This window comes from Siniperca chuatsi, linkage group LG21 (genome assembly GCF_020085105.1).
Source record: "Siniperca chuatsi isolate FFG_IHB_CAS linkage group LG21, ASM2008510v1, whole genome shotgun sequence".
Classification (NCBI taxonomy): domain Eukaryota; kingdom Metazoa; phylum Chordata; class Actinopteri; order Centrarchiformes; family Sinipercidae; genus Siniperca; species Siniperca chuatsi.
Genome location: NC_058062.1, coordinates 4,839,576 through 4,852,893, shown reverse-complemented (window position 1 = coordinate 4,852,893; position 13,318 = coordinate 4,839,576). Strand labels below are relative to the sequence as shown.

Genomic DNA, 13,318 nt, shown 5'->3' with positions numbered 1-13,318 from the left:
GAAGCTTCTGAGTAAATTTTTTTTTAATGTTTACCTGCACACATTGTTCTCTTTAATAGCATTAACAAAACCTCATGCGTACACAGGAAGTTTTACCACTTCCTTTCTCATGTCGGGCAACACTGCCTAAGACAAACGGAACATGAACACTCAAATCAAAAGTAAAAGTAACAAGATGAAACATCAAATACTACGAACAGTTCATATAATATGCTTTTATTCATGATAAACAAACATGTCAAAAATCCACAAGATAATACAGGATTAAAATACATAAAACACTATTAGATTTTTATAAATGTTTGTATAGATAATAAAATGCTACAAAATGATTGCACAATACATAAAATCTGCAAACATGTTATTCTTTATGAATCTGCAAATTAAAAAAAATATGTAAAAAATAAGGCATAAATAAGTGTATATGTAAAAAGCTGCATTGATCAAACTAACATTTTGACAACTTGAATTGCATATGCTTTGCTGAGTATAATTGGCCCTATACTTATACAAATACATAGATACAGTATATAAAAACAACAAAAGTATCTTGTCTGCCTCTGCTTTTATTCATATTTTGAACAAAAATGAATTTTAACATTACATTTCAGTCATCTGAATCTTTTGCTCATGTAGATTTCTGAGAGCCTACATTAACAGTAGTCTTCTGTCAAACACAAATCATAAATTAATCTGAACATGCCAATAATTTCACACATTTTAACAACACATAAAAATTCTCTGAACAGACATACTTGTCACGGTTTGTGATCAGTAGAGTTTTAATAAGGAGTATCAGTTATGGGTAAAGGGTTCTGCTTAAATTAACCTCATCGATACACCTAATAAAAAGAGTGATGTTTCTATATAAGCCTCAGTAAAGCCAAACATGGGTGTTATATCACACCAAACTTTTGACTCTCTGCATTAAGACTCTGGTTTCTCTGTGAGCTTGTTTCGTCCACAAACACACCCATCTCTAACAGGATGGCCTTTGGGACAGGGTGGGCATGACGGGACACATACAGCCTCTTCAGACTTTGACTCATAGGCGAAGGTTTATAGTCCATGCATGAATTTCCACTCAGACTCGGAGCACATTTCACCTCCAGTTTGTAGAAGAGCCGGCCGTGCTGCAGGTTACAGAGATCCTCCTTGACTCCAACAGACAGAACTTGCTCACATTGTCCCAACAGGTCGTCGTCCCAGTTGTTGTCCTCATCCCACACTTCAAATCTCACTATATTTCCTGCTGACAAATCCTGAGAGCCCAGGTCGACGTTAATGGCCCAGTGTGGGTTGTTGTTGTTGTGTTTGACAGGAGAACGCTGGACCATCTGTTTGTTGAAAAAGACCTTCACGTAGCCGTCCGTGGCTGTGATGTGGTCTCCCCAAAGATCAGTAGCCCGTTGTACAGTTATGATGACTCGAGCCATGCCCTTACGGGTCGGGCAGCAGTCTTGGTTTACAGCAGGGTCATTGTGGCATTGGCAGACGCAGGAATCCCTTGAGTCGCTCTTGATGCCGGCCTGACAGCGCTCACTGCAGTTCCTCCACAGTCCTTTCTCCAGGATGTAATGGCTAATGGCTGAGCGCAGGTTCTTCCGGACAGGGGTGTTAGTAGGCAGTAACTCGTGAAGCGATTCCAGGGAATATGAGAATATGTCTGGATTCTGTGGTAGTGTGTTCAGCCATTCTTTGTAGGCTGATGGATTTTTGTCAGCGGAGAAGAGAAGGTCTGGCTCTGTGGTATGACCCCCCTTTATTTCTGTGAACCTGTAGAGGAGAGAGTTGCTTAAAGAACTGAGCCAAATTGGCTTTTCTGTGGGTGAAAATAATAATTTATAAAAGTGTATTCAGTCAAAGTGTGCAACTAGTAAAAACAATATATATGAGAAGATGTTCTATACCTGTCGTTGAAGAGGCTGGAGAAGGCTGACTTACTGTCTGTCCTCTCTACGTCCTTCTTGCAGTGTTTTGATTCAGTTTTTATTGTAGCTTTGAAGCTGGCGGACGCCTCAGCTTCCAGGCACATCTGCACCTCCTCCACGCTGAGGCCCTGCAGGCTGGCCTGGCACTGCCTGATGCTGGTTACAGATTGAACACTTCCTCCCAACTTCACCTGGAATAATATACTTTCATTTCAGTAATGCTTGAATTTGTTGATAGAAATGCATTTTGTTTTGTTACAACCAAGCCATCATTTTGGTTCACCTTGCTGATGTAATGGGTGCCAAAGTTGTCAATCAGTTTGTAAAATCGTTGCTTGAATTCAGGGCTGTAGATTTTGGGGAGCTGCTTCACTGCTTTGCGAAATTCCCTGTGCAACTTGGGAGTGCTGGACACTCGGTAGCTGTTTCCAGTGAGACACCAGACAATAAAAGACAGACCAGTATGAAACAGGTATACTACAGTATTGCATTTGAGCATTAAAGTTCATTCATTTTGTTCACTGCATTTATCTTTGCATCTAGGGGAGTGTGTGGAGAAAAGTTTCATCCCAGTCGTCATCTTCTTACCTGTAGTACTCACAGGACATGCTTTGGCTTGTGAAGCTGAACTTGTCATTCTTCGTTTTTTCCATGGAGTAATCAGCCAATTTAGAATGGGTACCAGCTAGCATCACTGAGCCCCCTTTGTCACCCACATTAACATCTAGATTGACCTGCCAGTTGTTTTCTACCAAAGAGGAGCTGGAACTGACCAGAGACTCACTGGATCGGTGGAGTTTACTGGCCACTTTCATGCTGCAGTACTGCTTTGGCCTCCAGTCCTCCACTGACAAGGGGAGCTTTTGCTTTTTGTTCTCCAGATAGGGGTTGCTACACAGGGTGCACGTCTTGTCCTTGCGTTTCCACTGATTCATGTCGAGCACAAAGGCCCCCTTGCGTTCCATTCTGGTGATGTCGAAGCCTTCCCCGGCCAAATTGGTACCAGGAGCAAATTCTGCATCCAAGCACTGTCTGGGTGTCCCCTCTGTGCATGACTGATACGTATACTGAGGGAGGGACAGCATGAGGCTGGCATAGATGCAAATATTCAACAGAAACATGCTGCTGTTAAGTTGGGTGATGGATGTAAACTGATGGTTAATCCTGAAAAAGAAACATTTTAGTTAAACAAACATGAGTAAGTGAAGCAGTTGATTAGTACACCACTACTACTTGGTTGTCGGACATATAGTAATTCTAACAATCCTTAAAGAAGTGTTTGACATTTTTTGGCCTAGTAGTTTATCCATAATAAACACCCGTTTAGTAAATTGTTATGTCCTATCCTCCTTTAAACATGCAATGATACACTTTTGATTTAAAAAAAAAACTACCTTAGATCTGACTGTACTTTATCTCAAAAGTTGTCATTTTTATCTAAGGTCTTGGTAAAAGTTTTCTTTTCATAGCTTTTCTTCTGTGTAAACCACAACAACATTTTGGACAAATTCCTGTCGACTTAGTTTGCTCTCCTAAGGGTAACAAATTACTTTGTGATGTCTTTAGACAGTTTAAATAACGTTATTTTAATTGTGTTGGACTAACTTCTGCTGCTTTTGATAATGTTGACCATTTTGTTCTCTTGGGCCAACTCAGTCATGTAGCTCATAATCAGGGTAAGGCCTTGTGGTTTAAGTCTTATCTGCACAATACATCATCTTCAGTTACGAGTGATAACTCTTTATCTTCCTTTGATTCTTTCTCTTGTGGTGTACCTCAAGGCCCCATTTAGGACCTATTTTAGTATGCTTTCACTTGGGTCTGATTTTAGAAAACATGACATCCCATGTTTTTTTGCAAATGCTTCATGAGGAAGGAAATGCATTGAACATGTTTGTTAGACCTCAAGGATACACACAATGTGTTTTGGTGAAAAACACGAAATGTGAACATAACTTTTGTTTTGTAGAAAAGGTTTCAGTCGTAGTCATCTGGACACTGTTTTCAGAATCAAGACGTTTCGGCTCCCATCCAGAAGTCATTCTCAATTGTCACAATGATTCTGAAAACAGTGTCCAGATGACTACGACTGAAACCTTTTCTACAATAGAACGCTCCTGGATGAATGAGGGACTACACCGTCATAACTTTTGTTTGTTTACAAGAAAACTCTGCAGGGCACCTTCAAGTCTCTTTTCATTTGCCACAAGAATGTCGATGGCCAAAAACATGCTCAAATGTCCCTCAACATTCAGAGGTCTAGGTGTCACTTTTGAATCTGCCTTAACATTTTACGAACTCTGTCATTAATAGTAGCTTTTCCCACATTCGGTTTATTGCGAAAATAAAACCTTATCTGTCTTCCTAGGATCAGGAGATTTTACGTGTTTTTATCTCCTCGTATCTTGACTGCTGGAACTTTCTTTCTGTGCGTCAGTCAGTCATCCTTGTCTTGCCTGCGGTATGTCAAGAATCTTCTCAGTGGTACCAACAAGAGAGACCAATGAAATATAGAATTGATTTTAAGAATATTTATTGCTTTTTAAGCACTGCACGGATTGGCACATATTTATATCTGAGATCTCTTTGGCCCCTATTCCAACTTAAGACTTCTTAGATGTTCTGATCAATTACTCCTCTCCATGTTCTTTGTCAAAATCCAAAGATAATCAAACATGTTCCCTTATTACCCCCCAGACTGTGGGACATTTTAACCCTTACTGTCAGGTCCTTTCAGTCCATTGCCATTTTTTAAATCCTGTCTTAAGACCAATCTTTTTATAACTGCATTTGAGTCTCCAGGACTATCGCAACTAAACGATACTGTGGTCAACATTTGTTGTTTTGAAATGTGCTCTACAAATAAATGGACTTGACTTACAGTATTATAGCTCATTGAATGTTTAAAACTACTGCTCTCACAATTGTTACAGGACTAAACTATACTATAGAATTTCTCACTGATACAGCAATGAACAGTTTATACCGGATGCTTAATAACTTAACACTATAGTAAATAATCCACAGACGGTTACATATATTCAAGTAGAGTGAAAAAATATTTCAATATAAGCGCATCAGCATAGACTCACCTTCGTCTTGCCTGTTCACGCTGCATTTATAAAACTGACTGTGAACACGAATGTTAGTGCTGTCTGTTTAAAGGTTAAAAAACAGAGCAGGAGGTGGTGACGGGATGAGGTGACAGTGGTCTTAAAGAGAACATGAGGGAAAAAGTGGTTTGACAGTTTCATCGCTGTTGAGCAGACCCAGCACTGAGGGGTGGAGCTGGTGGTCTATAGACAAACTCAAACAGATAGTAACAACATGAAAGTCAGGCCGGCTTTCCAGTCAATAACGAACCAGAGACCACAAACCTATCATTTCTCTGAAGTGGTGGTGGGCTGTGGCCATACTTCATGAGAACAGGAGACCATCACACTCAAAATGATGAATTTCTTAAGTGTATCACAAACACAAAGTAACTTAATACTTGTATATGATAAGCTGGGATAACATTTTAGTGAGCCCTGTGATAGAATTGGGCTGTTTCAGCAGCAAACACTGTACAGCAAAGAAAATTAATCTAAATTAAAATACACAAACAACCTATAGCCATATGAATATGAGCATCTGGTTATTTTTATTTAAGAATATTAAAAGGTAAATCCCAGATGGAGAAATTAACATATTTAAAATGAACAGAGAAAAAGGCATTCAAATTACAGATAAAAACAATCAATGAAAACTGATAAATGTGTGGATTCATACAGTAAAAAGATATTTATATCAGCACTAAGAAGATGTAAACAACTAACTGACTATAAACTATAAAATATTTTTTCAATATGATGGCATTACATGTGTAATGGACTCTGCATGTGTGATCTATACATAAAGCTTTATGGCTCTATTCTTCACTTCTCTCTAGAAATGGGAGTCAAACATCATGTCAAAAATCAACAGGGCAATAATGTGGTTAAATTGTATAAAACACACTAGTACATGTTATAAATGCCTCTATAGAAACAATAAAATGCAAAAAATGCACGGATAAACAAATAAAGTAAAAATAAGGTTGTAAGTAAAAGCTGCATTGATTCAAACTCACATTTCAACCCCAACATATGCTTTGCTGTCCTGTTAAAGACCAGGCCGGTATCTACAGTATACTAAGCACTATATGATGCAAATGCATAGATATATAAAAATAATTAAACTATCTTTTCTATCTAGCCTATATTAACAATATAAAATAAAGTATAAAAATGCTATTTTACTTTTAATTCATAAAGACCTTAATGTACTGTAGCTTAAACTGATATAAAAACTGAACATACAAAAGTGACCAGAATTGCAACCACTTTGTCATCTGATGTACATCTCATCTTTTGTGATCAGTAGAGATTTAATAAGTGTTATGGATAATGCTTAGATTAACCTCATCAATACAATAAAAAATGTTGCTAATACCTTGAATATAAGCCTCAGTAAAGCCAAACATGGGTGTTATATCACACCAAACTTTTGAACACATTAAGACTCTGGTTTCTCTGTGAGCTTGTTTCGTCCACAAACACACCCATCTCTAACAGGATGGCCTTTGGGACAGGGTGGGCATGACGGGACACATACAGCCTCTTCAGACTTTGACTCATAGGCGAAGGTTTATAGTCCATGCATGAATTTCCACTCAGACTCGGAGCACATTTCACCTCCAGTTTGTAGAAGAGCCGGCCGTGCTGCAGGTTACAGAGATCCTCCTTGACTCCAACAGACAGAACTTTCTCACATTGTCCCAACAGGTCGTCGTCCCAGTTGTTGTCCTCATCCCACACTTCAAATCTCACTTTATTTCCTGCTGACAAATCCTGAGAGCCCAGGTCGACGTTAATGGCCCAGTGTGGGTTGTTGTTGTTGTGTATGACAGGAGAACGCTGGACCATCTGTTTGTTGAAAAAGACCTTCACGTAGCCGTCCGTGGCTGTGATGTGGTCTCCCCAAAGACCAGAAGCCCGTTGTACAGTTATGATGACTCGAGCCATGCCCTTACGGGTCGGGCAGCAGTCTTGGTTTACAGCAGGGTCATTGTGGCATTGGCAGACGCAGGAATCCCTTGAGTCGCTCTTGATGCCGGCCTGACAGCGCTCACTGCAGTTCCTCCACAGTCCTTTCTCCAGGATGTAATGGCTAATGGCTGAGCGCAGGTTCTTCCGGACAGGGGTGTTAGTAGGCAGTAACTCGTGAAGCGATTCCAGGGAATATGAGAATATGTCTGGATTCTGTGGTAGTGTGTTCAGCCATTCTTTGTAGGCTGATGGATTTTTGTCAGCGGAGAAGAGAAGGTCTGGCTCTGTGGTATGACCCCCCTTTATTTCTGTGAACCTGTAGAGGAGAGAGTTGCTTAAAGAACTGAGCCAGAGCATACATTTAAACAACACTAGAGAAGCCAACGGCTTTTAGGGGTCTACCTTTGAAACCATCAAACACAAGGTGTTTTATTATAATTGGAATTAATATTGCCTTACATGATTTTGAAAGTCTTCCCCCATTGGTTTGCACAGAAAGTAGGTCTTGGATTTGGAGGGACATTTTAAAATCTAATATATTTCAATTCTGGTATTTAAGACAACCGCAGTTTGGCCTTTCCAGTGTTGAAAATAGTAATTTAGAAGTGCAAAACAATAGAAAACGTGACAATATATATGAGAAAATGTTCTATACCTGTCGTTGAAGAGGCTGGAGAAGGCTGACTTACTGTCTGTCCTCTCTAGGTCCTTCTTGCAGTGTTTTGATTCAGTTTTTATTGTAGCTTTGAAGCTGGCGGACGCCTCAACTGCCAGGCACATCTGCACCTCCTCCACGCTGAGGCCCTGCAGGCTGGCCTGGCACTGCCTGATGCTGGTCACAGATTGAACGCTTCCTCCCAACTTCACCTGGAATAATATATTTTCATTTCAGTAATGCTTGAATTTGTTGATAGAAATGCATTTTGTTTTGTTACAATCCTGCCATCATTTTGGTTCACCTTGCTGATGTAATGGGTGCCAAAGTTGTCAATCAGTTTGTAAAATCGTTGCTTGAATTCAGGGCTGTAGATTTTGGGGAGCTGTTTCACTGCTTTGCGAAATTCCCTGTGCAACTTGGGAGTGCTGGACACTCGGTAGCTGTTTCCAGTGAGACACCAGACAATAAAAGACAGACCAGTATGAAACAGGTATACTACAGTATTGCATTTGAGCATTAAAGTTCATTCATTTTGTTCACTGCATTTATCTTTGCATCTAGGGGAGTGTGTGGAGAAAAGTTTCATCCCAGTCGTCATCTTCTTACCTGTAGTACTCACAGGACATGCTTTGGCTTGTGAAGCTGAACTTGTCATTCTTCGTTTTTTCCATGGAGTAATCAGCCAATTTAGAATGGGTACCAGCTAGCATCAGTGAGCCACCTATTTTACCCACATTAAAATCTAGATTGACCTGCCAGTTGTTTTCTACCAAAGAGGAGCTGGAACTGACCAGAGACTCACTGGATCGGTGGAGTTTACTGGCCACTTCCATGCTGCAGGACTGCTTTGGCCTCCAGTCCTCCACTGACAAGGGGAGCTTTTGCTTTTTGTTCTCCAGATAGGGGTTGCTACACAGGGTGCACGTCTTGTCCTTGCGTTTCCACTGATTCATGTCGAGCACAAAGGCCCCCTTGCGTTCCATTCTGGTGATGTCGAAGCCTTCCCCGGCCAAATTGGTACCAGGAGCAAATTCTGCATCCAAGCACTGTCTGGGTGTCCCCTCTGTGCATGACTGATACGTATACTGAGGGAGGGACAGCATGAGGCTGGCATAGATGCAAATATTCAACAGAAACATGCTGCTGTTAAGTTGGGTGATGGATGTAAACTGATGGTTAATCCTGAAAAAGAAACATTTTAGTTAAACAAACATGAGCAAGTGAAGCCATTTATTACTACTAAACTACTGTAGAATTCCACGCTGAAGTAGTAATGAACAGTTTCTACCACATGCTAAATAACTTGAGATTAACACCTCATTCAGTCAATTTGCAGCACTGTTGCACTTTCAACATCCCCAACCTGCCCTTCTGACTGCATTTCCAGTTGTTTTTTAAAAGCAGCATTTTAGACAGTTCTTCCAGATATTTTAGCCATTATTAACTGCTCTCTGTCGACCGACATTTTCCCGTCCAGTTTAAAAAACACACTACTATTTACCCCATCTTAAAGAAAACCTCTCTGGATCCTTCTGTTTTAAGCAACTTTAGATCCATCTCTAAAGCTTGGGACAAACCTGAAGACTAAACCTACAAAGACTGGACAAACCACTCATAACCACTCACTAACTTGCAGTCTTTAGTCTTTGACTGTCAGGAAGGAGCATAAACCTTACGACTGAGTGAATAGGGACTCTCGACGGACGTGACTGAGATAGCAGAAGGCCTTAGGAGGCTAGTTTTTGGTAGTCTTGCTAGCTTGTCTACTTGTATGGTAGAAAATGTAAACAGTGAAGAAGCACATATCACAACTGTCCTTGGAAAATTTTTACAACTTTCTACAGAAAAAAGAAAAACGTAGTAGGTGTGCTGCTTTATTCTTTCACCTCTATTTAGTTTTGACAAATTGTGATTAGAACAATGTAAAACTTATAATATAATTAATATATAATCAATGATCATGAGAAACAAACTGAAGACTTGTAGTAAGCTAAGCTGATCCGCTAACTCCCTGAGGGCCCAGCTAGTGGGTCCAAAATCTCGCCTGTCACTAAGGGTGACCAGGTCTTTGCTGTCCGAGCCCCTCAGCTGCAAGTCAGTATCCTCTTTTTTAAATCTCTTCTTAAAACTAAGCTGCATCTTATGGCTTTTTCTTAACTGATAAAACCATTTTATCTTTGGATTTTATTCCCTTTTTTATTGCTTGTTTTACTGTAAAGCACTTTGTAATTTAAAAAAAAGTGCTAGTGCTATGTAAAAAAAGTAATTATTCAGTCATTAATCATTATTATATTCAATAGCCCACAGAAGGTTATGTATTTTCAAATCAAGTTTGAGAATATTTCAAAAAGCAAATCAGCATAGACTCACCTTTGTCTATCGTGTCCACACTGCATGCGTGAATCCAACTGTGGGCATCCAAATCAGTACGTTGTGTTTTTAAAGACAATTAGTACTATGTGATGGGGGGTGGGTCTGAGGTGAGAGTAGTCTTTGAGAAAACACAGGAAAAAACAAGTGGTTTGACAGCTTGACCAGTGTAGAGTCACTTCTCTCAAGTAGTGGTGGGCTGAATGGCCATGCTAGGTGACAAGACTGTGACACGCAAACGATCCATTTCTTTCTGAGATAAGATTTTAGTGAGCCTCTTTGACAAAATCTGGCTTTTTCCAGCAGCAAATACTGACACAGAAAAGATGAATTTAAAATTTTGACATGTAAAAAATATTATTTATATATACGTACTAAACAAAAGTAAATCTAATATGGATAAATTAACATATTTGAAATTAACTGAGAAGAAACTAAAAATTAAAATTACAGATAAGGTAACAAAAAACATTCAGTGAAAACTGATAAATGCATCGATTCATACATTAAAAATGTTTTTTATAAGCACAAAGGAGATAAAGCAGCACTGCAAGTAGGAGAGGAACTAACTGAAAAATGAAATATATGAAACACATATAATATGTTGGCATTATAAAAACATATTGTTGTACTCTTCACTTCTCTAATCCACTTTCTGTACAACTGTGAATAATTCTGAAATCTTAACCACATCTGATAAACATGTGACATGTAAGCCACCACCTCCCACAGTAGAGGGGTATCTTGTTTGTCCCACAGAGGTGTAGCAGAGAGGGGTGAGAGGTGGAGGTGGTGTGAGTCATCCAGCTCCTCAACAGTCCTCTCCCATCAGAGGATTACAGCACGTCACCTGCTGCCTTCATGTGCTCCTCGGAAACTTCTTACTCCAAGTGTATTACTTGTGTGCAGTAATATAGCAAATTTGACCCTATAATGACAGTATTTTTGTTGTTGTTTGAAATTAGAAGACTAGCATGTATGAGATTTGAGCACTGCACTCAAATTACCATGTGTCTGGATGGTGACTCATTTATAGACTTGCAGCTTTCAGTGTGCAGACTAGTTTTATTTATTATAGTAATTACAAGTTCTCACAATATGCCCGAGCTGTCTACCAGTCCTTCACACGTGTATTGCAGGATAATAGGAATAATAATCAATGTCCAACAGGGATGCACCTAATTGTGAGTCCCATGACAAAACCTCACGCATAAGGATGATAATAAAAAACACAGTAGTGAAAGGACGTGTACTTACAATATGTCACAAGAAATCACTGGTTTCACAGAAGTTGGGCTAACTTGAATTTTCAATTAACAGATTTTCTCATGATGAAATCTGAGACTCGCATAATTTCTATTATTAGAAATAATATTTCATTTCTCCGGTATAATCATAGTTTTCAGAAAATTCAACATCTAGGCCTTTGGAAACATTCTTGGATGGCTGACCTCAATTCTTTTCTGTAATTATAATTATCATTAATATTTGTATTAACCCCTGAGGGAAAAGACGCATGTTGTTGCTGTAATAAACACATCTTTTAGTATTAAGTAGTAATAATAATCATGTTCTTTCTGTTTATCTTGTGAGCTCAGGTGGTAACTGCAATATTTCCTGCTGAATTGAAGGCAGCTATAGCTTAAGTGTTGGTATTCACACACTGCCAAGTGCGGCCAAGCAGCGTCAAACTCCTCTCAGCCGACCAGAATAACACCAGAAGTTAAAAGAGTTTGCCTTCAAAATAAAATTTGATCTTTAAAGAAAAGTAAATTTATTGAAAGTGTTTTGTTTTGCTTTTTAAGAGAAAGCTGGACACCAAGTGGACAGCTGGTTCAGGTCCCCAGACTTCCAGGGGCTCCGAAGTCCCAGGTTCACTGTTTGTATGTTGGTTTGAGAAATTTGGTTAATTGCACATTTATTAGAGAATATGCAGCAACAATTAAGATGGGTTAGTGTTTCTTGTGAACCTGACTTGAAAAGCATTTATGATTATTTTTATTACATATTCTTCTCACAAATGGCACATATTCTTTAATAAAGTTATATTTAATTAAATTACCGCAAAGAAAACCTGGGGCCAGGTTGTATTATTACAGCCCAGGAATACTGCTTGAAAGAGTACATACACAAGGGCAGGAGGTGGAGAAATGGAGGGTCAGTAGTGGCCCAAAAGCAAATGTTTGACGTGGTCCTCCCTATAAGGCACCATCTTGTGTATTTATGTTAACCAGGTTTAACTAAACTCAGCTGAACAATGAGAACGCATGATCTTGCTTCAACACCTGTGTGAACATTTAAATTAATTCAATTCCATGCATTCAGACTCTGTACTACCACAGCAACCTGCTACTGTTTTCTACACACAAATTTAGATTAAGGGCCTCGCTCCATCTTGACTGATGACATATTACTCCAGCTCATATGTAGACTTGTGGAACCATCTAAGATATCACTGGCACCAAATGCTTAGTCTTTATTTCAATGTTTGAACTTTGCAGCCACTACTGAAAAATGTGGCATGTACATAGATTTTGAAAACAATGACCGGAAGTGCCGTCCCTTTTATTCTATGTAGCTTGACACTTGTGGAGAGGCGATGCAGGGGACTTGAGGCCGCCAGGGAAGACTCTGCGTTTCAAGGAATACAGCTAGCCAGAAATAATTGGATAAAACAGATGTTTAAGAAACAGAGTATAAGCTTTACGGACCGTACCGCGTGTGTTTGGAGTCAGCCGGCTCAAATATCAGCTTACTCAGCCCCAGTCACAGGACATCGGTAGCCGAGTGCCCGGCTTGCTAGCCCGCAGTCCTTCCCAAAATCTCCGCTCCAGAGTCCCGGATCTCATCTGTTTTTTAAGAGCATTACGAAAGCTAGCCAGCATCACACGGAACTGACCTGAGCATATGACGCGTTCATTAAAGTAAAGGTATGACCTGCTAGTCCTCTATTACAAATCTGACCGCTAGGATCAAGCTAGCATCATCTGGAGTTGAATGGCAGCGCGGCTCACGCTCCAACTGCCACAGCATCCCTGCCCGGGACGCGTTCAAGCTCGCGCTGCTGCAACGGAATGCTAACGTTAACTAATGAGGAAGTGGCTTTAACATGACGGCGAACACTGCCTCTCAACCGCCTAAGGCTTTTAGGCGCTGCACTGACATTTTTTAGATGCCAAATGTAATGACCGTCCCGAGCTTGCACCATGTATGTGGCTGGCCGTGTCTGTCTCCAACCTTGCGGATGACACTCACACAGGTACCGGCGGTTCAAAGCAAACAGCGGCGGC

General features: G+C 40.0%; 2 protein-coding genes across 4 annotated transcripts; both read right to left on the bottom strand.

Annotated features, from left to right (window-relative positions):
• Window positions 1–195: 195 nt before the first annotated feature.
• On the bottom strand, window positions 196–5,203 carry LOC122868779 (perforin-1-like). The gene is made up of 5 exons (XM_044181064.1): window positions 5,024–5,203; window positions 2,520–3,095; window positions 2,215–2,353; window positions 1,911–2,122; window positions 196–1,776 (listed from the first exon to the last, which is right to left on the bottom strand). The coding sequence occupies exons 1-5, from the start codon at window positions 5,047–5,049 to the stop codon at window positions 897–899; spliced, it is 1,833 nt and encodes a 610-aa protein (XP_044036999.1). The 5' UTR covers window positions 5,050–5,203; the 3' UTR covers window positions 196–896.
• A 348-nt stretch (window positions 5,204–5,551) lies between these two features.
• On the bottom strand, window positions 5,552–13,063 carry LOC122868780 (perforin-1-like). Of its 3 annotated transcripts, none has more exons than XM_044181066.1 (6): window positions 12,740–13,063; window positions 10,029–10,149; window positions 8,265–8,840; window positions 7,960–8,098; window positions 7,656–7,867; window positions 5,552–7,316 (listed from the first exon to the last, which is right to left on the bottom strand). In XM_044181066.1, exons 2-6 carry the CDS (start codon window positions 10,052–10,054, stop codon window positions 6,446–6,448), a joined length of 1,824 nt encoding a protein of 607 aa, XP_044037001.1. In that variant the 5' UTR covers window positions 10,055–10,149; window positions 12,740–13,063; the 3' UTR covers window positions 5,552–6,445. The 3 variants fall into 3 exon arrangements, with proteins under 3 accessions (XP_044037001.1, XP_044037000.1, XP_044037003.1); XM_044181065.1 differs by having other exon boundaries at window positions 12,745–12,883; XM_044181068.1 differs by having other exon boundaries at window positions 10,029–10,066; window positions 12,745–12,869.
• Window positions 13,064–13,318: the final 255 nt, after the last annotated feature.

Excerpts from the sequence above, each read along its gene's own strand:
- LOC122868779 (XM_044181064.1), bottom strand. The coding sequence starts at position 5,049 with ATGCAGCGTGAACAGGCAAGACGAAG. Across the intron at positions 3,096-5,023 it reads CGTGAACAGGCAAGACGAAG|GATTAACCATCAGTTTACAT; the intron begins GTGAGTCTATGC and ends TTTCTTTTTCAG. Across the intron at positions 2,354-2,519 it reads ATGTCCTGTGAGTACTACAG|CTACCGAGTGTCCAGCACTC; the intron begins GTAAGAAGATGA and ends CACTGGAAACAG.
- LOC122868780 (XM_044181066.1), bottom strand. The coding sequence starts at position 10,054 with ATGCAGTGTGGACACGATAGACAAAG. Across the intron at positions 7,868-7,959 it reads GCACCCATTACATCAGCAAG|GTGAAGTTGGGAGGAAGCGT; the intron begins GTGAACCAAAAT and ends ATATTATTCCAG. Across the intron at positions 7,317-7,655 it reads TCCAGCCTCTTCAACGACAG|GTTCACAGAAATAAAGGGGG; the intron begins GTATAGAACATT and ends TCTCCTCTACAG.